General features: G+C 39.5%; 1 protein-coding gene and 1 long non-coding RNA gene across 2 annotated transcripts in view; both read right to left on the bottom strand.

The window, feature by feature from the left end:
• The window catches only part of LOC124284024 (leucine-rich repeat and coiled-coil domain-containing protein 1-like), a 119,997-nt gene that overhangs the window by 67,331 nt on the left and 26,354 nt on the right, over positions 1-26,312 (bottom strand). Inside the window, 4 exon segments of the mRNA XM_046720065.1 lie at positions 21,439-21,578; positions 22,718-22,852; positions 23,767-23,851; positions 23,853-23,883. Coding sequence (XP_046576021.1) covers positions 21,439-21,578; positions 22,718-22,852; positions 23,767-23,851; positions 23,853-23,883 — 391 coding nt within the window.
• LOC124284032 lies at positions 14,898-19,852 on the bottom strand. The gene is made up of 3 exons (XR_006900459.1): positions 19,841-19,852; positions 18,688-18,692; positions 14,898-15,037 (listed from the first exon to the last, which is right to left on the bottom strand). It is a non-coding gene; the product is annotated as an uncharacterized LOC124284032 (long non-coding RNA).

Below are 26,312 nucleotides of genomic sequence, written 5' to 3'. Positions count from 1 at the left end.
TTTCAAAACACTCATGATTAAAAGGAAATTCACAGCAAAAATATGGATGTGATGTTTTGTTTGTAATTCCCTTTGGGAACCACTTTGTACAGCTCTTTCTGTCAATTACTGAGACCACTTTTCTTCACCATTAAGACTTCAGCTGCCTTAACATTTAGTCTCTGGATCTATATATAACATAACAAATAAACTCATATAAATTGAAAAGGTCCCCTAGTGAGTTGGGGGAATTAGAACCTGGGGAAATCTAGACTTGCTTCATTTAGGGCTTTAGCATTGCAGGGAGGGCTAGGTAGTAGGGAAAATAATGTGGTTCAGCGACTGTGAGACATAATTTGGATACGATGACATGTGTCAACTAAGTCCACGAGCCTGACCACCCGATCCCGTTAGTCACCTCTTACGACAAGCATGGGTTGCCGGAGACCAGTTCTAACCCGGATCTTCATTGGTCGACTACCACTATACAACCAGCTTAGGTTTGAACCAGGACAATAAGTGACACACACCACTGTATTGTGCAATAGTGCTGAACATGATATCACACCCCATTTCTAATCAGTGAATCACTGTCCCTAAAGTGCTTTAGCTACACTACATTGAGAACTTCAATCATAACAAGAGCTACTTTTGTATAAGAGACAGGAATGCCCTGATGACTTCAGTTATTTACAAAATATTTTTCTTTGTAAAACATATACCAGTATATGACATAAGGCCCGTCCGACTGCCCCAGACGGGCTAGATTTCTGATGGACGGTCTAAATTTGCAGCTAGCCAGTCCGATGGTCTGGTAGAAAATTTAGATGTTCCATACATCTGAGTAAATTCACAATATCTTGGTGTCTGGTCTGGTTAAATCCATTTTGGGCTGGTAACATTTTTAAGTTACTATCCCTGATGTCTGGCTGGTTTTTGGATTATTTCATGCACTGCATATACCATGTTTTAGAAACTGCATCAGACAACTCGGGCTTGGTATAATAACAGGTGGCTAGCATTTTCTGTAACAACTAATATTATATCACTACTTGACCCTTCTTATGAAGACGGGCACCATAACAAAGACACCTTTAACCTAATTAGACATATACAGTTCAAGTAGATCAATATTTTATCCGAACAGTCTTCTCTTCCAGTGCAGAGATGAATTAAGCTAAGCACCACTTGAACTGTTTTATCAGGCTAATTTCTCATACTTCTCACATAAAAAATAAAATCTGCCAATTTTCATAAGATCAATTTGCTTATTTATTTCCTTTCATCTTAAAATATATTCCTGTTGTATTTCCTGTAAGAGGTAGTAAACACTAAAACAAACATACGCAACAATTGAAAAAAATCCATTTAACCATAAGGAAAGAGATTCCTTGATTGTTTGGTGCTTTGCAAATTATACAGATTATCTCCTTTCACAGGTACTAACTGTACTCCTGTGTGATGTACAATGGCTGCAGGTAGCAGACGGCTACAAGAGAGAGCTAACACTGAGGCAAGGTACAGACTTATCTGCAGGTAGCTTGGCTACAATGGCTACAAGAGAGAGCTAACACTGAGGCAAGGTACTGACTGTACTCCTGTGTGATGTACAATGGCTGCAGGTAGCAGACGGCTACAAGAGAGAGCAAACACTGAGGCAAGGTACTGACTGTACTCCTGTGTGATGTACAATGGCTGCAGGTAGCAGACGGCTACAAGAGAGAGCTAACACTGAGGCAAGGTACTGACTGTACTCCTGGGTGATGTACAATGGCTGCAGGTAGCAGATGGCTACAAGAGAGAGCTAACACTGAGGCAAGGTACTGACTGTACTCCTGTGTGATGTACAATGGCTTGCAATGGCTTGCAGGCTGCAGCAGACGGCTACAAGAGAGCTAACACTGAGAGAGCTGAGAACTCTTGTGTGTTGTACAATGGCTTGCAGATGGCAAACGGCTACAAGAGAGAGCTAAGAATGTCCAGGCACCAAGTCTCATGACACAGCTGCTGCGGAACTGTAGTGTCCAAACAAATGTCCACCTCTTAGTTATAATTAGCCAAACCATGACCTTGATGTCAACCATGATTGACAACTGAGATTATTATTTGATTAATGTGAGAGTCATATCATGTTATTTCATCTGTACATCATGAAGTGAGCCACATTTAATCATAGGGTTATATTCAATGAACTTTATTTTCATCTGGTATGACAGCAATAAATCTGAATTGAAACTAAGGCCATTGAAAGAGTCGTTGATGCAATGTTTAACTTCACTCGTCTCACCATTGCAAAGTGAGTGATGATATTTTCACCCACACAGTTCAGAAACGATGCCTCAGTCAGTGCAAGTTAAATTTTTATGTCTTACTTTTAAAATTCGCTTTATGTGAAAAGATAAATCAATTTTCAAATGAACCAAAATTTCTAAAAACACATGTAGTGGATATGTGTAGGATAAATATTTTAGATTGTCTACTTGACGACAAATGACATAAATCGATAGACACTGGAACATGAATTACATTAAAATGATATACGCAAATCAAAAAGCATGGAGTCATATGTTGTTGAGTTTTTGGTTGCTTTCTTGTATGATGCTTTACTCAGCAATACTCCAGATATATATGGCAGTGATCTGTAAATAATCAAGTCTGGACCAGAAAATCTAGAGATCAACAGCAAGAGCATCGATCTATAAATTTGGATACGATGAGATGTGTCAACCAAGTCAGCGACCTGACCATCCGATCCTGTCAGTCGCCTTTTACGACAAGCGTGGGTTGCTGAAGATCAATTCTAACCCGGATCTTCACGTGTTGGAGTCATGTGTGACTGAAGCTGACCTTGAGACAGCGAAAATTGAAACATTTCATCCTTGAAGAGAACCCACAAAAACATTAATTCTTTGGTAAGCTTTGGTTTACCATACTATGCATATGTCAACTCGTATATGTGTGTCAGGGAACTAGCTTGGAATTAACATGAAGTGTATGCTGATGAAGACGAGGGCATAGTTGAGTGTAAACTTCTCTAGTTGGTTACAAAAGACATGGCAAACAAGTAGACAAGACAGAAATGAGCTCGGTTGCCAGCTCAGACATAAATGAGGTGAGCGGAGTTCCTGCTCAACCCTAGGGCATTTCCTACGAGCAGCATTATCCTGCTCACGGTCGTCCCTACAGACAGTCGGAATACTGGACTGCTTGACAATATGGATGTGAGCATATATACAGTTTTTGACAACAATGGACAGGCGAAGACTCAACAATGGACCGACAGGGAAACAATATCACTTCCTGGACCAGTTGATGTGATGGAAGACACGGCCAAGGGGTTGACCAATTAAGGCTATGAATGTCATAAACAGTACTTAATGAAAGTGACAGAGTGGTACAGGGTGTCTGACAAGACAATGTAGACTGCGGTAGTGATAAGGATTAACAGTGCAGATTAAATGATTACAATTAGGTCTCGCATGGCTTGGCTACATACTTTTTGGTCTTTAGAAATATTTGTCCGATGACTGTCCTGAATTAGATACTATAACACACAGATAAGCATTCTCAGAGGGACAAACAGAAGCCAGGGATTACTCCAGGCATCAAGTGACAATGGTGACACTTAACAACATCGATTAACTACTGTCTTCCCTTGTTGTAATCACTTTTGTTGTTTCACATGTACATACATATCTGTACCCTATATTTTTCATTCACCTGATGTAAGAATTACTCTAAAATGCCGTGGTCCTCAAGAAGCTTACATCCATAAATTCTTGCCTTTAACATTTGGGTTTAGTTGAAATATGAGCCAGAAGTTACTCTGTTCTATTTCATGGCTGTGTATCTTGGAAGGATGAATACTGACGATAAACATAAGAGATAAAAACAATATCAACTGTGGTCAGATGGCATATAGGATATTTATATAGCGCACATATCCACGCAACTAGTATGTGCTCAACATGGTGATATTCCCTCCATCACTGCATGTCAATCTCAACGGCACATCGTATTATCAATCTCAACTCCCTGGGGAGTACACAACTCTTGCAGCCACTAGGTGCACCAAGTCATTACGGCTTTCTCATCCTTACCAGGTACCCATTCAAAGCTGGGTGGACTGGGACACATAGTCACAGTACTTTGTCAGCAGTTGGGTTTAGTTGAAATATGAGCCAGAATATAATTTGTTCTATTTTGTGGCTGTGTATCTGTGAAGGATGAATACTGACAATAAACAAGAGATTATAAAACAGTATCAACTGTGGTCAGATGGCAATAGCAGTTGGGTTTAGTTGAAATATGAGCCAGAATTTACTTTGATCTATTTTGTCTTTGTGTTGGCCATCTGAATACATTTGATAATGATATGACAATGAGATATGACTGAGCAGACATGTTTAGAGTAGCCTCCCTTTGATGAAGGGTAACTTCTCCAATGCATGGACAAATTGATTCCTACAAACGATGAACAATCACCGACATAATCGTTTTGTGCTTAAAATAATTATGTTGAAAAACTGTATGCAATTGTTGTTCTGCCTATATGGTAGTGTTGCCTTTTTCTAAATAAGCAAATGAAGGTGGAATTACATTGCCCTAAAATATAAGAATGATATTACCTGATGATTTTTTTTTATCCCACTTGTGTGATTTTGGATTGGATATTTTTGCATTGGGAATTAACACTGTGTATAAAAACATCTATTTTCATGGCAAGGCACAAGTCACTTATAAACTGTATGAAATATATCATATACCGGTATAGGTTCCACTACACTAAATCAGTATCACATGCTCCCTTCGCGAGAGCCGTATGTAAACAAGTGAAGAGAGACAGAGACATGTGACAGCTGTGATTGGATGAAATAGTGTAAGATGTTTGTTTTTTAAAAGCACATCCAACCAGTAATTAAAACTGACCACAATTTTAAGTATTTAGTGCTGTCATTTTTATCACCATCACTTATGCTTATTGTGTGTACAGATATTTTCCAGTAGGTGACATTTGGTGTGGAACTGGGGTTGATGTGTTCCGCTTCCTGTGCTCGCAAAACGAGCCGGACAAGTTGGCCTGATATTTTATTTTATGGTAGTTTAAAGGCCAGAGTGTACCCATGTGTACATGGAATGGCTGTTGATAGCCTGTCTATTTTTTTTTTTAAATATAAGGTTACTATAGAAGTCTATGGGAAAACATTTGGTGGTGTGTAACCTGTACAACGTATCTGAACTTAATATGAAGTATTACTACACGCCCGTGGAAGTTACTGCACTGTAATATTTCTACGACAATATTACACTAGTGAATACCGCTAGACATATGACGTCATAATGGTTTACAGTTATGACGTCACAATGATAATACCTCTGTCACAATGGTATCAGACTTTGCTTGACTCGCGGAAAGCTGAAAGTCATCACACAGTTAGTAGGCAGTTTCTATCAATTTCTATGTTGGAGAGTAATAAACAGAATACTAAACTCGCTTCCGTGAAATACCATTCGAACTACCATTCAAATATATCATCTGTACAACATATCTGAACATAAATATGTAGTAATAAAAGATGGAAGGATTACTGGTCAAAGCCTTCGTTGTTATGGCAATGAGCTGGGTTCGTTTCCCACATGGCTACAATGTGTGAAGCCCATTTCTGGTGACCCATGCCATAATATTGCTGGAATATTGCTAAAAGCAGCATAAAACCATACTCACTCAAACTTTTATCAGGGATATCTTCAGGCTAACTTTAGTCTGAATCTTTTGGTTTTTTTATAATCAATGTTTGTCAGTGTATTAACTCTAATAGTTTATGAAAAATTGAATATATCATTAGCGATAACTGCATGCATTAGAAGTTAACACTGATTAATCCAAATAATTGCTAAAGGGAAATATAGATCTCTTATCACTTTAATCTTGTCATCAAAGTAATACACAATGAAGGATGCTGATCATTTGGAGTAATGAAAGTTTTTACGGATGTAAAGGCTGATCAAAGGACCAATTTGAATCCAGAAGAGCAATAAATGATGCAAGTGTTAAGGTGCTGACAGGCTTCTGAATACAACTACAGCAAGTACAGCAACTGGACAATTGGACTTTCTTCTGTCCACAGCTGCCATGCTTGAGCCATCAGACTGGGATCCACTAACCAGCACACCTCATACAAAGTCACGTTCATTAGGGAAAGCCGTGGTAAACAAACAGGAAACTTTCCTGGAGTATTCCATACTGTCGCATGTTAAGTGGCATCTAATCTGAATGGTTGATTCTGTGACAGGAAATCTGCTCCATGAGGCACTTAGCCATTTCCGTGTGCCTATCATGAGTGGCCAGCGCTCAAAGGTTGTGTGATGTTGAGACGTTGGTATCAGGTTTTAATGGCAGGATTAGAGCTTAACAGACATTTAGTCCCAGAAAGAAAGTTATCATATTTAAAAATATATATATCCTAGAAAATATATAGAATTAAATGGAGCATCTGGACTTGCCACTCACTCAAGACATGACAACATCTTCATCTATTGATTCTTTAGGGTCTGGGATACAGACTAAATTAGATTAGCAAATATTCAAGACAGGTTTTCATGTATTGAGATTATGAACCATTATTCAACATTCAAATCAATATTGTTTGTTGTTTAATACCATACTCAGCAATATTCCAGCTATATGGCGTCGATCTGTAAATAAACAAGTCTGGACCAGACAATCCACTGATCAACAACATGAGTATTGATATCTACCCAGTTGGGATACGCTGACATGTGTCTACCAAGTCAGCGAGCCTGACCATCCGATCCTGTTAGTCGCCTCTGACGACAAGCTTGGATGTTCACAGGTTAGACAGATCTAAGATATTTGTCAGGTTAGACAGATCTAAGATATTTGTCAGGTTAGACAGATCTAAAATAGTTGTCAGGTTAGACAGATCTAAGATATTTGTCAGGTTAGACAGATCTAAGATAGTTGTCAGGTTAGACAGATCTAAGATATTTGTCAGGTTAGACAGATCTAAGATATTTGTCCTGCATTTATTCCCTTCATGTACAATTTTTGGTTCATTTGAAAACTAAATTATGTTTTTACATAAAAGAGAATTTAAAAAGTTGCTGATTTGACTGATGCATGTCATCCCTATTGCATAGATTAATGTTCATGCTGTTGATCACTGGATTATCTGATTCTGACTCAACTCGATTATTTACAGACCGCCGCCATATAGCTGGAATATGGCTGAGTGCGGGAGTGTGGCTGAGTGTGGCTGAGTGCGGCTGTGTGCGGCTGAGACAAGCATTAAGGCCAGATCAATTTTATTTCTTGTTTTACGGATCCACCTGTCATATTTTTCAAGAAGAAAAAAAAAAGAAAGAAAAAAATTTCCCACTCCAAAAATAAAATCCTAATGTTTTTATGGGCCAAAAATGTAAACTTACAAGAATTTTTATTTTAGATTGTTGTCAGGAATTTGAAGGAATATTACTTTGACTGGTGATTTCATATTTATTAAACACACACCCCCCCACCCCCACACCATTGCATAGATTAAGGGGGTAAACTGCACTTTACGGGTCCCCGGAAGTTTGGCTACAGACATGCGCAGAAGCCATATTTACATCGAAGCGAGCACTAACGCTGACGCCATTTTTTGTTTGCTCCAGCGAATAACAACATCGCTGTTTTGGCCTTGTTTGGGCCCATTAAATTACCCTTGGATACTAATCGATAATCTTCTCTAGCCCTTCTTTCCTCAACAATGTTTTAGGGTTTGTATTTTTTTCTGGGTTTGTCAATTGCAATGTTTATTCATATTTTAAGAAGACGCTGACATAAAAATACCCCGTTAATGTATTGTTTCGTTGAAATGAAACATTTTAGCCCTTAGATGCTTCAATGTATCCTTCTTTTTCCATTTTCATTTACAATAAACAAAACAGGTAAGTTTACATGATGTGTAGCACAGCAAGAAAACAAATATCGAACGCTTCACTTACCTTATATTACAAGAACAAATCTGCTTCTGAATTGAATTGACTTACCTCACAAGAACAAATCCGACTTGAATTAAATTCATCATCTGTGCTTTTCATTTTGCATGGCATTTTCTTTATTTTCAGTTTCAACCATTTTAAAATATTGATGGGTTTTTGGGGGTCAAATACACGGGCGGATAAAAGTAAGAAATGTAACGAAAGGATCATCAGAACAACGTAAATATTTCTTCCTCACAATGTACTCCACAAAATAACTATCATACAATCCTTTCAGAGTTCCATACCTGGGCAGGGACGCTTTCACCGCTCTCCACGTACTCTCAATTTTATTAGTGCACGCACCATTCTCTGCATTCACAAATTCCTTACTATGATTCACTGTCACATGCTCAGATCCCATCTCATTCAGCCTAGCATACCTTCCAACAATCAGAATGAATTATCGATCCCGGTCTCACCCACTTTCTCCCACACTCAAAAGGGTATCTGCATCACTTCTCCACAACTTCCAAAACATCCTGTTACTTTCTTTCGATACCACCAAACACCCACACACCATCCACTCGCCTTCCTCGGTGAAACTTACGCTTCCCAAACTTACTCTCATCAATCTCAACTTCAATCCCTGGCCCACCTATCATCTCATTCTCCTCTTCCATCACAAACAAACACACATCTCTACAATAATTAAACCAGTCAACCAAAGTGTGATCAGACCCCAGACGCAACTGCACTCTCACAAAATTCTCTCTCACTTGATAAACCCAATAACATGTCAATTTCATAATTTCACTAACGGACAAATGAGACTTAAAACCCAAGAATCACGCCTTTGCTACAATTTTATGATTGCATTTTTTATTTGAACAACGCCACACATAACCCTCAATTCGACTCGAATCCTTTCGCTTTCCTATACTCCCACTGTCACACTTCACACACTTCCCACTGAAATTTCCAATCAAACCAAACGCTTCCAACCAATCCATCAACTTTCTCTCATCTCTACACAGCTCATACAAATCATCATACACCATTCTCCTTACAGCCATAGCAAAGCAAGTCAAATAAACAAGATTGAAATCAAGCGACAAGCAAAATACAACTCACCAACCGTGCGCGTTAAAGTTGTGGCAGTCGTAGTAACCCACTACCTTATTTGGAACATTCGACACGTGCGTCCACAATTGACCAATCAAATAAAAGGAACGTCATCGGGATTTCCCCTTGATTACTAACGATTGGATTGATGTTTTGGAGCATTACTAAAATTCGTGTTTAAAACTATCGTCTTTCAGACGAAGTTTTAAATGAAACTTTTGCCAGTATACACGAAAATGACCTCTAATTTCGTCTAAAATGTCTCCTAACGGCAAAAAGAATGAAACTCGCAGATACCAAGACGAGATACCTAATGTCTCCTTCGGCGCGTGCTCGCGCAAAGCGCGAGCTATAAAGAATACATTTCTACTTCCAGGTCTGGGGACCAGTAAACTGCAGGTGTCCCGATTAAGGTTTATGATGTTGATCACTGGATGATCTGATTCTGACTCGACTCGATTAATTACAGACCACCGTCATATAGCTGGAATATTGCCGAGTGTGGTTGAGACCGGCGTTAAACAACAAATATAGAAAAATAGACACACCTCCCACTTCTCCATCCCTGCCCCCCAACACACGGACCAACACAGCACAGGCATGTTTAAAAATGTTTTGATGTATGAATAAAACAAGTCCAAACACACATGCAATTAGAACTCTTTTATCAAAATTAAAAAATGAGCATGACAGAGGAACACGTTTAATGTATTCTGGAGAACCATTTGACACGATATTCTACTCACCAAATGCTCAATTTTTCCACACTACTGACCAAGATTCTTGAAGATCATTGAGAAAAACTTGAAGCAGAATTCAAAAACACTTCTACTCTGTAAGCACGTCTTGTATATGTGGCCCATACAGAAAACTTATTAAAGTTTTCAAACAGCAATACTGTGACATCACACCCAAGGAAGATAACTGACTACTGCATAGGCATACCACTAGGGAAAGCTATGACTTAGATAAAAGTTTCATATCCATTTCTGGATGTCTCAGTGGTAACTATATGAAAAAGCAGCCATAATCCAGAGGGAACATTTACGACATGATTATTCAATTTTTGCAAATCAACATTATACTGACTCATGTTAAGTTAATTTCATTTTTCTGCCACGTTTAAATTAAATCAGAATTCTGTGAGTACATTTAGAGTCACCATTAGATGGAATATATACACAACATCTACATTCATTAATCCAGCCGAAGATCTAGGTGACCGAACAAATAAAGCAAATCCAGATACGCAGGGTGTTGTGAAAGTACAAGGCCACGGATACCGAAAACAAATTATACCAAAAGTACATCAATGTTATTCAGCATGCCACTTTCTCATTTCATTCCAAACGTTATAATGATCACATGGTCGTGTAATGCAGAGAAGAGACTAATTTCAAAAGGTTATCTTGGCATCCATGTCTAAAATCAGATGAGAATTTGATGAAAAAACTTAATGACCCCTCACAAGATTTCAGCTTTGGTGAGGCGAGATTCATAGGAGATCTTGCTAGCTACATCCTACATGAAGAAATTTTGTTAAAAATAATAATACGCATGTTTCAAATGTACCAAATCCACACCCTAAAGTCTCAAGCGTAAAACTGCCAAAAATGTTCAGCCATTGGACTACTCTGTGCAACAATTTTTGCTTGATGGATATACATGAACAACTTATGTATTATTAACGTGAGAGACACTTTGGTGTAGCTGCTAACACCATATTATCAAGCAAGTAGTGTTGCTGCTAACACTGTTATCAAGCAAGTAGTGTAGCTGCTAACACCGTTATCAAGCAAGTAGTGTAGCTGCTAACACCGTTATCAAGCTGCTAACACTGCTAACACCATATATCAAGCAAGTAGTGTAGCTGCTAACACCATTATCAAGCAAGTAGTGTAGCTGCTAACACTGTTATCAAGCAAGTAGTGTAGCTGCTAACACCGTTATCAAGCAAGTAGTGTAGCTGCTAACACCATTATCAAGCAAGTAGTGTAGCTGCTAACACTGTTATCAAGCAAGTAGTGTAGCTGCTAACACTGTTATCAAGCAAGTAGTGTAGCTGCTAACACCGTTATCAAGCAAGTAGTGTAGCTGCTAACACCATTATCAAGCAAGTAGTGTAGCTGCTAACACCGTTATCAAGCAAGTAGTGTAGCTGCTAACACTGTTATCAAGCAAGTAGTGTAGCTGCTAACACTGTTATCAAGCAAGTAGTGTAGCTGCTAACACTGTTATCAAGCAAGTAGTGTAGCTGCTAACACCGTTATCAAGCAAGTAGTGTAGCTGCTAACACTGTTATCAAGCAAGTAGTGTAGCTGCTAACACTGTTATCAAGCAAGTAGTGTAGCTGCTAACACTGTTATCAAGCAAGTAGTGTAGCTGCTAACACTGTTATCAAGCAAGTAGTGTAGCTGCTAACACCGTTATCAACACTGCTATCAAGTAGTGTAGCTGCTAACACTGTTATCACCGTTATCAAACACTGCTAGTAGTGTAGCTGCTAACACTGTTATCAAGCAAGTAGTAGTGTAGCTGCTAACACTGTTATCAAGCAAGTAGTGTAGCTAACAACAACGTTATCAAGCAAGTAGTGTAGCTGCTAACACCGTTATCAAGCAAGTAGTGTAGCTGCTAACACTGTTAGCAAACACTGCTATCAAGCAAGCAGTAGTGTAGCTGCTAACACCGCTAACACCATTATCAAGCAAGTAGTGTAGCTATCACAACGTTATCACCATATCAAGCAAGCAAGTAGTGTAGCTGCTAACACCGTTATAGTGTAGCTGCTAACACTGTTATCAAGCAAGTAGTGTAGCTGCTAACACTGTTATCAAGCAAGTAGTGTAGCTGCTAACACTGTTATCAAGCAAGTAGTGTAGCTGCTAACACTGTTATCAAGCAAGTAGTGTAGCAAACAAGCTAACTGCTAACACTGTTATCAAGCAAGTAGTGTAGCTGCTAACACTGTTATCAAGCAAGTAGTGTAGCTGCTAACACTGTTATCAAGCAAGTAGTCAACACTAGTAGTGTAGCTGCTAACACTGTTATCAAGCAAGTAGTGTGTAGCTGCTAATCACTGTGTAGCTGCTAACACTGTTATCAAGCAAGTAGTGTAGCTGCTAACACTGTTATCAAGCAAGTAGTGTAGCTGCTAACACCGTTATCAAGCAAGTAGTGTAGCTGCTAACACTGTTATCAAGCAAGTAGTGTAGCTGCTAACACCGTTATCAAGCAAGTAGTGTAGCTGCTAACACCATTATCAAGCAAGTAATGTAGCTGCCAACACCGTTATCAAGCAAGTAGTGTAGCTGCTAACACTGTTATCAAGCAAGTAGTGTAGCAAGCTAATGTAGCTGCTAACACCAACACCGTTATCAAGCAAGTAGTGTAGCTGCTAACACTGTTATCAAGCAAGTAGTGTAGCTGCTAACACTGTTATCAAGCAAGTAGTGTAGCTGCTAACACTGTTATCAAGCAAGTAGTGTAGCTGCTAACACTGTTATCAAGAAGTGTTGCCTGGTAACGGTGTTAGCAGCTACACTGGAGCAACACTGAAACATTGCTTACATTATAATACAGAAGTTGTATATTCATAGAAATTTCTGCTGTCCATCATACTAACTTCTAAATGCCACTCAATGAAGAAAACTTCATGTGTCTTCTGAAAAACCTCTTTCATCACAAGAGAACAATCAGACTAAATTACCTGTCAGAACCAATTAGATGACATTTTTTGGCTAAATGGTTTAACATTTAAAAACTAGAAACAGATTGATAGATAAAAGTGAAGTTCAAAGTTTGTGTTGTAAACATCCAACATTTGTTTGTTTCTCAGCAAGTTCCATGACACAGAACACAGAATCCAGTTTAATTGCACTTCTGAGCGGGTAAGTTAATGAGTATCAGTTTACAAAGATTAATTGATCTAAATGGTAAAACTCTAATAAGCTTTCCATCTTTAATTTCTTTAGGATAATTAGTTGTCTCGAGAACTGTGTAGGAGATGAAAATGGATGCTCAAGCTGAGATGGGATGGCAATGGGATGCTAGAACTAAGACTGAGAAAGGGGTGCTAGAAAGGAGGTGAGTAGATGGGATGCTGGAACTAAGACTGGGATGGCAATGGGATCCTAGAAAGGAGGTGAGTAGATGGGATGCTGAGAAAGGGGTGCTAGAAAGGAGGGTGAGTAGATGGGATGCTGGAACTAAGACTGGGATGGCAATGGGATCCTAGAGCTGAGCTGAGAAAGGAGGTGAGTGCTAACTAAGACTGGGAATGGCATCCTAGAGTGAGAAAATGGGGTGCTAGAAAGGAGGTGAGTAGATGGGATGCTGGAACTAAGACTGGGATGGCAATGGGATCCTAGAGCTGAGAAAGGGGTGCTAGAAAGGAGGTGAGTAGATGGGATGCTGGAACTAAGACTGGGATGGCAATGGGATCCTTGAAAGAAAGGTGCTAGAAAGGAGGTGAGAAGACGGGATGCTGGAACTAAGACTGGGATGGCAATGGGATCCTAGAGCTGAGAAAGGGGTGCTAGAAAGGAGGTGAGAGAAGACAATGCTGGAACTAAGACTGGGATGGCATTGGGATCTAGAGGAGGTGAGAGAAGACTGAGAAAGGGGTGCTAGAAAGGAGGTGAGAAGATGGATGCTGGAACTAAGACTGGGATGGCAATGGGATCCTTTAGAGACTGAGAAAGGGGGATGCAAGAAAGGAGGTGAGTAGATGGAATGCTGGAACTAAGACTGGGATGGCAATGGGATCCTAGAACTGAGAAAGAGGTGCTAGAAAGGAGGTGAGTAGATGGAATGCTGGAACTAAGACTGGGATGGCAATGGGATCCTAGAGCTGAGAAAGGGGTGCAAGAAAGGAGGTGAGTAGATGGGATGCTAGAACTAAGACTGGGATGGCAATGGGATCCTTGAACGGAGAAAGGGGTGCTAGAAAGGAGGTGAGAAGACGGGATGCTGGAACTAAGACTGGGATGGCAATGGGATCCTAGAGCTGAGAAAGGGTTGCTAGAAAGGAGGTGAGTAGATGGGATGCTGGAACTAAGACTGGGATGGCAATGGGATCCTTGAACTGAGAAAGGGGTGCTAGAAAGGAGGTGAGAAGACGGGATGCTGGAACTAAGACTGGGATGGCAATGGGATCCTAGAACTGAGAAAGGGTGCTAGAAAGGAGGTGAGTAGATGGAATGCTGGAACTAAGACTGGGATGGCAATGGGATCCTTGAACTGAGAAAGGGGTGCTAGAAAGGAGGTGAGTAGATGGAATGCTGGAACTAAAACTGGGATGGCAATGGGATCCTAGAGCTGAGAAAGGGGTGCAAGAAAGGAGGTGAGTAGATGGGATGCTAGAACTAAGACTGGGACGGCAATGGGATGCTGGAGTTTCAGATACTGATTTACACAAAATATATCCTCCAGAACTTCATAACAAAACCACCGTGATATATATTTGGAATTGAAACAATGCAGACTTCTTTATTGCAATGGATGCAATGTTTTGGTGTTGACGCTAACACCGTTATCAAGTGAGTGAGTGAGTAAATGTTGCTTTAAGCCGCATCAGCAATTTTGCAGCTATTTGCGGCTATCAAGTAAGTGATGATAACTGTATTCTAGTACTTTTGTTGGGTTGAGTCCCATCCGGGATTCGAACCCACACCCTCAGGCACCTAATCGCCAGCACACAAAGTCAGCCGCCTATCCTGCTCTGCCACTTAAAAAAAACATGATGACAACTGTATGTATAGGGGTGATTTTGGTGTGTTTTTTTCAGTACCTGCACCAAGTAAACCTGCCTTATAGGTTTGGTTGCTCCATCAAAATTATGGTTGCACTATAAAATAATGTCACTGGTTCCAAAAAGTAACATAAATATTTGTTTAGCAGTTTTCATAACAAGTACTCAGCATCAGCTACATTCAACAGAGCCTGACCCCTTGATGATAAATGATGAATGATTCTGTTTCAGTTTTGCCTCACCTCTATTTATAAATCTTAATTATATTATTACTGCTATGTTACTATTTTATGAGTCCTTGTTCTGGTGGGATCAAATCTATCCTTATGTTAATAATATACAGGATTGAGCAATAAAATATTAATTACAGAAACAAATTTATCCTTATGCATTATTGAGACAAATACCAAAGTTATAGCTTTCTGAAGCTTTATGCTTTCTGAGAAGTTTCGCAAACTTTTCATATGATTTGATATCATTTTTTACTGCTTCAAAAGAAAAATTCATGATGGATTAATGATTAACAGACTGTCATGGAAACCTTTGTGCTGGAAATGACAAATGATGTTACTTTATCCCACAGAGATGCATTGTTTCAACAAGTGACATATGACATAATATTTCTCTAGTCAGTGGAGGATCATTGTCCTTTCATAATGCTTTCTCAACTCCCTGGGGAACATCCAGCCCAAACTCCATGTTAGAGGTTAATAGTTTTACATTCTCATTACCATATCAGGATATTCCAATAAGTGCTGGGTAAACACTGTGAAGTAGTAAGCAAAATGTTTTTTAAAGGACGTGACACACTTAGGGATCAAAAGTGAAATATTATCGCAGGTTTATACAAATCCTAACAGTAATATCATTTGTTCCTTCTCCATTTTTTCAAAGCTTATCACCAATTGAGTTCAAATTTATGCAGTATTACTTTTTCACATCATATAATTTATCCACCTTTTTATAATTCCAAAATGCTGTGTGTACGCTCCAAGCTGTTGATTGGAGGGTACATCCTTTCTCTGGATCTTTGTATGTACAACATGATTGTCAGGACATGTGGTTAGCATAGTGGTTAATGTGTTCACTCATTGTGATGAAAGGCCCGGGTTAAATTCTCAACATGGGTACAATGTGTGAAGCCCATTTCTTGTGTCCCCACTGTGATGTTCCTAAATCTCAAATGTTACTTGGGCTCCTTTTTGGTATGAAAAGGGATATCTGTTCCCATCAGAATTGGGGCGGTGGGGTAGCCTAATGGTTAAAGCATTGGCTCGTCACGCCGAAGACCCGGGTTTGAATCCCCACATGGGCACAATGTGTGAAGCCCATTTCTGGTGTCCCCCGCCGTGATGTTGCTGGAATATTGCTAACAAACGGCATAAAACCAAACTCAGTCAGTCAGTCCATCAGAATTATGTATTTTCAGGCTGAATGTTAGTCTCACCTTATATTCCAAATAGCATTCATCTTGTAATAATCATTGTAACACCTTGCCTTAAACCCCTAAACATTTATGAGTTTCCTTTGTACTGGATGTCAAATCCTGTGTTAACTCTGTTAGCACTTTCACAAAGACATCCCCAGTTCTGGCATGTCATGGTCTTTTCTTTAACCATGTGTCATCTTGAAGGTAAAAGAAAAATGTCCGAGCCCCGGGCTGGGATCTGAACCACAGACCTTCTGATCCAAAGTCAGACACTTTGTCCACATGACCAAAGAGGTTGACACTGTCAGCAATCTATGGGATGACTCCACACCTTGCTACAAAGGTCTAAGTCAGTGCCAGTTTGGTGGATGGGTACTGTGGTGACCAAGACTTAGTCACCTGACTATCCAAACAGGTTAACACTGTCAGCAAGGTGACATGGTAACGATGTTATCTCTGGGATGACTCCACACCTTGCTACAAAGGTCTAAGTCAGTGCCAGTTTGGTGGATGGGTACTGTGGTGACCAAGACTTAGTCACCTGACTATCCAAACAGGTTAACACTGTCAGCAAGGTGACATGGTAACGATGTTATCTCTGGGATGACTCCACACCTTGCTACAAAGGTCTAAGTCAGTGCCAGTTTGGTGGATGGGTACAGTGGTGACCAACATCATAACAAGTATCAATCCCATGATCATCCAATTCTGACGAAACACCTAAAGTGAGTACTTTAGACTGATCCTCCTTTGTCTCATTAGTCCCTGAAACCATATTTCCCTTCCAGACCTAGGGATATAGGTGGCCCCCATCATTTAATGTGTTGTGCAACCCGTGAAGATCCGAGTTAGAATTGGTCTTCAGTAACATGTGCTTTCCGTAAGAGGCAACTAACAGGATCAGGGGTCAGGCTCGCTGACTTGGTTGACACATGTCATCGTATCCCAATTGCGCAGTTCAATGTTCTTGCTTTTGATCACTAGATTGTCTGGTCCAGACTTGATTATTTACAGACCTTTACCATATAGCTGGAATATTGCTGAGTGCGGCGATAAACAACAAACCAACCAACTAATGTGTTGTGCAGAATTGCTTCCCTTGCACAAACTAAAAATCGTGTGGGTTTGTGATTTTGCCACAGCAGAATATATCTATGCCCTGAATGACTACAAGACTTTCAATCCTACACTCCAAGATCTAACTGGAATACAGTTCAATGCAGTGTTAAAACCCAACTCACTCACTCACTCATCCACACCCTAAAAGTCTCCCTAGCCCTTACTGCGACACTACTGCACTGCATGAATCGTGACTCTCTTACCCAGAATTCCATGCGAAAAGCATATTCGGCAGCCTCTGCAATAACCAGCCGCCATTTTGATGATTGATCACATCTTACACAATCCATTAAAAATACAGTATTTATTTTTATTCTGTTTCATTTCTTAACAGCTTTTTAACAGATCTAGATGTTATATGTGACTGAATGGTTCACTTTCATTAAGAAAATATTGAAAAAAAGAAAGACAAAAAACTCATTGAGAAAATATGAAAACAATACTAGAGAAACTATTTCCATCTGAATAGTTGGACATAGTTTCTCTGGTATTTTTTTCATATTTTGGTTGTTTTTATAATTATTAAAGCGGGAGACACCAGAAATGGGCTTCACACATGGTACCCATGTAGGGAATCAAACCCTGGTCTTCGGTGTGACAAGCGGATGCTTTAACCACTAAGCTACTCCACCACCCCTGGATACTGTAAGTATTTGAACAAGTTCTCTATCTTACAACAACCAGGCAAACACCCAAGTCTGACGAATTACAGACTGCAGAACTGTATCACAGATTGTTGAAAGAAGATTGCATTATTTCATATAAACTGTCTGCTTCATGCAGTCAAATCTTCAGAGTTTAATTCCTGTCATGCTGATATGTAAAGTTTTATGAATCACTTGCAGAGTCTCATGCCTTAATACAATGTACATTAACAAGCGTTTTATCATCATAAAAATATACTCCGCTGAGCAAAATTGTCACGAATGTTTTTGCCTGTACCAACATGATGAAATCAATGCTTTAGACTGTAAAGATGTGCATTCTTTTAAAAAATCACAACTTTCGAGACAGCTGCTGAAGAGCATATTGAAATATATTGTGTGAGACAAAATTCACTTCATCGAACTAATGTAGTGCTCATTTGCTACTAAATAATCGATGACTCTGGAAAACTAAATCTTTTAAGTGATGCACACAGTGGTAAGTTTTGCTTTGCTTTTGGGCAAAATGGTAAATGACTACATAATTCATCAAGAAATAGACATAGCACTAGTTCGAAAAGTTTTAAAGATTTGGAACAAGTTGAAAGCATGATCTGAAAGAGGGAATCCTGGACACAAGATTGCTGTGAAAATACACAGGCTTCCCTGAATATATGGAAACCCATCAATGCCAATTTGGAGCTGTTTCCTCTTCTCCGGAGAGTTCCCTTTCAAATATCGTGTGAAACTCACTCCTAATGACATCGTCTGTGTACAGCTCATGAACTGCCAAAGGGTGTTAATGGGTTGTAGGTATGGGACACGTTTTCTATTTCTTCTCTTTACTGTTTTAGGACTGAAATATCTTGAGTCACTTCCAGAACAAAAACGAAATGGTCAGGATTTTATGTGAGCTGTTTTGTGCAATGCAAATGTCCCTAGAGGTATATTCTGATGTAACACATCGATATCGTGTGTGATATATACATCTATATCATGTGTGATATATACATCTATATCATGTGTGTTATATACACATCTATATCATGAACAATATATACATCTATATCATGTGTGATATACACATTTTATATCATGTGTGTGATATACAAATATATATCATGTGTGTGTGATATACACATCTATATCATGTGTGTGATATACACATCTATATCATGTGTGTGATATACACATCTATATCATGTGTGTGTGATATACACATCTATATCATGTGTGTGATATACACATATATATCATGTGTGTGATATACACATCTATATCATGTGTATGATATACACATCCATATCATGTTTGTGATATACACATATATATCAAATGTGTGATATACACATCCATATCATGTGTGTGATATACACATCTATAACATGTGTGTGATATACACATCTGTATCACCTTTGATATACACATCTGTGTCATGTGTGTGGTAAACACATCCATATCATGTGTCATATACACATCTGTATCACCTGTGTGATATACACATCTATATCATGTGTGATATACACATCATATCATGTGTGACATATACATCTGTATCACCTGTGATATACACATCTATATAATGTTTGCAATATAAACATCTGTATCGTGTGTGTGATATACACATCTGTATCATGTGTGTGATATATACATCTGTATCATGTGTGTGATATATACATCTATATCATTTGTGATATACACATCTGAATCATGTGTGTGATATACCCACCTTTGTCATGAGGGTGTATCATATGTGTGCTATTATACAATTATAGACTCTTGTAGAGGTCGATATCGGTTTCTATTGACCTGAGTAAAACAATATCGACTGAGCTTGCGATGTCGATATTGTTTTCTCTCAGGTCAATCAAAACCGATATCGACCTCTACAAGAGTCTATAATTGTTTTATTATATAATGAAAGAGAAACGGGTTTTAACATAAACTTTTAATGCACACACTGTGCCATCTATCCGAGTGATCTGATTGGTGAAAAGCGGGGGAAGCCCCTTCGTACAGGATTCCTTGTCTATTTTTAGTAACCCAAGTCAATATCGTAAATTATCAGAAAACTCAAGTCAATATCGTGTTTTGTAGTCAATCATGTGACTGTATTTTGACCAATCGTGGTACAGGAAAAATACTACCTATATAATAAACAAAGATATCTCCTGTCTGTAACACATGTGCAATATCTGGAGCCAGTTTGTGTTCCATATGTTCACACAACCTTTGTGCATTCATTTAGTTTTTCTTAATTCTTAACCTAACATGAATGTATCACATGCCCTAAGTGTTTATCACATCTGTATCATGTATCTGTTCCACACATACATCACAGACTACATCAAACGCCTCTTTGTATCACATGTCATCATGAACATCACAAGGATGCATGGATTCTACAACACAAATTACCTAACAGAGTCCAGTTCTGATCACATCCCAAGAGGGATCACATTTCAATCACACTGTAACTAAATATCATACAGAAGTGAAAGTGCAGCAGCTCATGGCATCAACAAAAATCACAAACCTGTACCATCAATCTCAATAATGAGATAAAATGACAGCCAATGAATAGAAGTGAGAAATCTGCTGACCTCTAATAGAGGATGGAAAGGAATTTGAGAAGAAAAAAAACTGTCACTGAAGCTGTCAAATTTGGCAATTCTATGCATGCAGAGCTCCGTTAAATGTGTTTTTATTACTGAAGGCTGACACTACACACTGTCAGTGTAACATTCAGCTGGATACTGTTGTTGATGATGAGTTTGATAATGACCATGTGCGAAACAAAACATGAAGATCAGGTGCACGTTTCACACAGTTCTTCTAGCGCTACACCAATCATAAGTCAATGTTACAGTATAGGAAGTATGAATGCTACAAGAAATGTTACGAGATCTTAGGCTTACGAGAGCTTTGTGAACCGGGGCCCAGCCTCATACTGAACATGAGACTGAGAGGAATAATACTACATCCTGTTAATACCAGATTCATATTTGACTGAATACTGAGTATACTGGATCCATGTAATACTGCATACTGAGCATACTGGATCAATATGAGACTGCATACAATATATGACTCAGCATACTGATTCTCTGGTTCTCAGTGGTGTGTCTTAACAAGTACCTCCTTCCCACAAACAACATGTTATGACCTACCTGTGCTCCTGTTCACGGGCAGCCAGGAGTTCTTGCAGCTGACCGAGTTGACCCTTCTGGTTCTCAGTGGTGTGTCTCAACATCTACCTCCCTCCACAAACAACATGTGATGACCTACCTGTGCTCCTGTTCACGGGCAGCCAGGAGTTCTTGCAGCTGACCGAGTTGACCCTTCTGGTTCTCAGTAGTGTGTCTCAACATCTACCCCCTTCCCAGAAACAACAAGTGATGACCTACCTGTGCTCCTGTTCACGGGCAGCCAGGAGTTCTTGCAGCTGACCAAGTTGACCCTTCTGGTTCTCAGTAGTGTGTCTCAACAACTCAGCCTCACGTGTCATCACTGCTGCCTTCATCTGAGCTTCCTGCAACTTCTTTGTCTGGATTGAAACATAAACATGTATGTATCACTGCAGGACAATCTACTTATATTTTTATTTACCATTTTGAAAAACAACAACACGGTTTCCCCTTCAAATAACATCTCATTTACTTCTCTCTGTCACTGCAAGAACCTGTTTGTTCATGTGTTTGATTGTTTCGTGACACACACAGCAATGTCCAAGCTTCATGAAGGCAGTCTGTTATTATCAAGTCTGGACCAGACATCTATACAATTTGGATAAGATGGCTTGAATAGAAAAAATCAGCGAGCCTGACCACCTGATCCTTTAAGTTAAGTCTTACAGGTAAGGGTTAGGTCATTTCTAACATGGATCTAAATTGGTACGTGCATATCAGTGTGTAAATAAAAGCAATAGCCTTGTGTGAAAGCTTTGTGAGACTTGTGTGAAAGCCTTGTGTGAGCCTTGTGTGTGAGCCTTGTGTGAAAGCTATGTGAGCCTTGTGTGAATAGCCTTGTGAGCCTTGTGTGAAAGCTTTTGCAAGCCTTGTGTGAAAGCCTTGTGTGTGTGAAGCTTGTGTGAGCCTTGTGTGTGAAGCTTTGTGTGTGAGCTTTGTGAGCCTTGTGTGAAAGTTTATGTGAGCCTTGTGAAAGCCTTGTGAGCCTTGTGTGAAAGCCTTGAGCTTTGTGTGCCTTGTAAAGCTTTGTACTTTGAGCCTGTGTGGAAGCCTTATGTATTGTGTGAGCTTTGTGAGCTATGTGTGAAAGCCTTATGTGAAAGCCTTGTGTGAAAGCCTTGAGCCTTTTGTGAGCCTTGTGTGAAAGCTTTTGTGAGCCTTGTGTGAAAGCCTTGTGAGCCTTGTGTGAAAGCCTTGTGAGCCTTGTGTGAAAGCTTTGTGAGCCTTGTGTGAAAGCTTTGTGAGCCTTCGGTGTAAGCTTGCATGTAAGCCTTGCATGTAATACTTGTGTGTAAGCCGTATGTGAAGCCTTGTAAGCCTGGCATGTAAGCTTTGTGTGTAAGCCTTGTAAGTCGTGTATGCATGTTTTGTAAGCCTTGTAAGCCTGGCATGTAAGCTTTGTGTGTAAGCCTTGTAAGTCATGTATACATGTTTAGTAAGCCTTGTAAGCCTGGCGCATAAGCATTGTGTGTAAGCCTTGAAAGTTTGTGTCACCTACCTCATGAGCTTCTTGATTCAACCTCTCCCTGTCTTGTTTCACCACTGTCTCCTCCATGGCTCTCAATGCAAGCTTATGTGACTGTTCATTTGCTTTGGAATGTGTCAATTCTTCAGTGAGATCTCCAACTCTGTCCTACAAAATAAGAAATGTAACTTTGACTGTACTATCTCATTGCTATTTTTTAACTGACAGACTTTGAAATAGCCCAGCTACATGATATCAGTCTGCATTTAATGAAATATAGACCAGACAATCAAGTGATTGACATCATGAGCAACAGCTGGGATATGATGACATGCACAAACCAGGTCACCAAGTCACATGTGACAACTCATATACCAGGCATGGGTTGGAGAAGGCCAACATGGATCCAGTAACAAAGTTTACTGGCCTTACTGAATATTGTATTCATCCTGGCAGGACCAAAGTGACACTTCAACATTACAGAATTGTCATTAGACACTAAAGTCCCAAGCATTGTTCTTGTCAAATATCTTTAGATTTATTTATTATAAACTAGAAAACACTAAAACCAACCAGCAATAACATAAAGAAATAACTTTCAGGATGTGGACTCAAAAGTATCTGACTCAGATCGCTCTTGTGGCGATCTGTTAAGTAATTGAGTGAGTGAATGAGTTTAGTTTTACGCCGCTTTTAGCAATATTCCAGCAATATCATGGTGGGGGGACACCAGAAATTGGCTTCACACATTGTACCCATGTGGGAATCGAACTCGGGTCTTCAGTGTGACGAGTGAATGCTTTAACCACTAGGCTACCCCACCACCCAATCTGTTATGAAATCTACAAGCACCACTGCCAGAGAAGGTGGCCTACTGTTTAAGATAAAGAGTTTATTGCTGATTTCTGTTTAAGATTACTGTTATCAAAGCTCGCTGATGTTTCCTCCAAACTACTAGGATCAAAAGTGCTTAATAACAACATGTGTTCTCTTTGTCTTACTATTTCACCTTCAGAACTGAAAGAAACTATGATTTATTCCTCATGACAAATCAGATAAAGCTACAAGAAAATTACACCAACCTTCAGACTTTGGTTTTCTTCCTGCAGCCTAATCTTAACCTCCCTCTCATTCATCACTGCCTTCTTCAGATGGCCCGTAGCCTCCAGCTGTGGTCTTCGTGTCACTGTCTTCTTTAGCTGGGGAACACAAGCACACTGGTGAGTGAGTGAATGAGTGAGTTTAGTTTTACGCCACACTCAGCAATATTCCAGCTATATGGCAGCAGTCGGTAAATAATCGAGTCTGCACCAGACAATCCAGTGATCAACAACATGAGCATCGATCTACGCAATTGGGATACGATGACATGTGTCAACCAAGTCAGCGAGCCTGACCACCTGATCCCATGGGCTACTGAAAATCAATTCTACCCCAGATCTTCATGGGTCAAGGCCAGTGGTAAAGCAAATGAGTGGAAATGTATCAGCAGTATTGAAGTACTGGAGTACAGCAGTGTAGTTCCATACTAGAACAATGATTTGATTGGTTGTTGTTGTACTCAGCAATATTCAACCTGTATGACGGCATATAGGTCTCGGCCAGACATTCCATTGAATGATTTGTGTTGTTTGTTTGTTGTATAACACTGCAGCTGTATGGCAGCAGTCTGAAAATAATTGAATCTGGACCAGACAATCAAGTGATTATTATAGCATGATCATCAATCTGCACAATTGGGATACGATGACATGTCAAGTGAACGACATCATGAGCATCAATCTATGAATTTAGGTTACCATGGATAAACCTCAATAGCGAGCCTAACAACCTGGTCCCTTTAGTCACCTCTTATGACACATATGGGTTGATAAAGACCAGTTCTAATCCAGATCTTCACTTATAAGTAGAATTATGAAGCGGAAAGGTTACAGATGTAGGAACTACCTTTTTGCAGACTTGACAATAAACAGTGCTCTAATCAGTTACAATCTTGCAAACTTTAGTTGGGCAAAACATTTTTGTTGATTGATCCAGATTCAAGCTAAATAAAGAGATTCAGAAAATAAGGATTGGGCTGAAACACTGCTATATGAGAACCAGCATTTGTTCTGTGTCCATATATGAGTTTCTCTACAATTCTTAGCACCATGTTTTTTCTTACGATGAATCAGCTCTTCAGTCAAGGTGACAAATGAGTGGATTTTCCTTTGAATGGTTAAAATTGTTTTCAAAGTAAAAGATGTAGGCCATTACTCTTTCAGCAGAAACAAAATAAAATTTGGTCCAATTGGGCTGAAGCTCACCTGGCATGGGTAAGCCAATATTTGGGTATCGTGTAAGCCGAAGTTCTAACTTGTGAACAGTCTTCAGAAATAGAGTGTCAACAAATCCATATTGAATTAAGCATGTAAATCCTTTCATTCAACTATCTTGTAATAAAACATGTTCTTTGCATATCTGAACTTACATTCGTAACCTAGAGCATTAATTTTGCTCAAAATGTCATTCAATAATGTTTATATTAATTGCCGCGGAATCGTGTGTCACTCCAATACGTACAACTTCCGGCTGCCTTATTCAAAGCAACCACAATCATATTGCATCCACTTACACTTTGAAACCAAGTGTAGTTGACAGAAAATGGACATGATATAATTTGTTTCGATATAAGCCACATTTATTGTAGCTGGACGATCACATGTAAACATACTGTTTTCACGACGAAAATAGCGTAATCATGTGAAACCACAGCAATAACAAGTCAAATTGTTCCATACATAAAATATATCTACACAGACAAACAATGCGTTGGCTGACAAGTCTTGAGACAAACTTTAAGATACAGTACACAGTTTACATGCATTAATGTTAAAGGATGTAAATTTCTTGGAGTCAACTTTGTGTGCAAACTCTTTCCGTGTTGTCACAACCCCTAGTGTACAATACACAACCCTGTGCACTTAAAAGAACCCACAAATCCATTGGTAACATGACCAGATGGTGGCCACATGAATACGTGCAAACACCTAGTTGTGAACTTGGACAAAGTACTGTGACTATGTGTCCCAGTTCACCCAGCTGTGAATGGTTACCTCATTAGGATGAGAAAGCCACAATAACTCGATGTGCCTAGTGGCAGCAAGAGTTGTATACTCCTCAGCGAGTTGAGATTGATAATACGATGTGCCGTTGAGAGTGACATCCAATGATCATGGTGAAAAAAATACCAGCGCCTTGAGCATGCACTAGTTGCGTGGATATGTGTGCGCTATATAAATATCTATAATAATAATAATAATGTTTACTTGTCCATGATTCCAGACAGCGTTTGAACCAGACACACGACCAGGCAGTATCAGTTTCAGTGACTGATATCCAGGACAGGAAGCGGCCGGCTCCCACTGATACAGTACATGGACTGGTCAGTGAGAAATCTTTGTCTTCTAATAACACCTGCCGAGGGGACAGTGGTGTAGTAGGCTGGTGAATAAGGTAGTAGTGAGCATGGTTTTACGCCCGCTTTTAGCAATATTCCAGCAATGCCATGGCAGGGGACACCAGAAATGGGCTTCACATATTGTACCCATGGGAATCGAACCCAGGTCTTCGCCAGGACGAGCAAATG

Source organism: Haliotis rubra, unplaced genomic scaffold (genome assembly GCF_003918875.1).
Source record: "Haliotis rubra isolate DU_JTF1 unplaced genomic scaffold, ASM391887v1 Scf11, whole genome shotgun sequence".
Classification (NCBI taxonomy): Eukaryota; Metazoa; Mollusca; class Gastropoda; order Lepetellida; family Haliotidae; genus Haliotis; species Haliotis rubra.
This window is presented reverse-complemented; position numbering and strand designations above follow the sequence as displayed.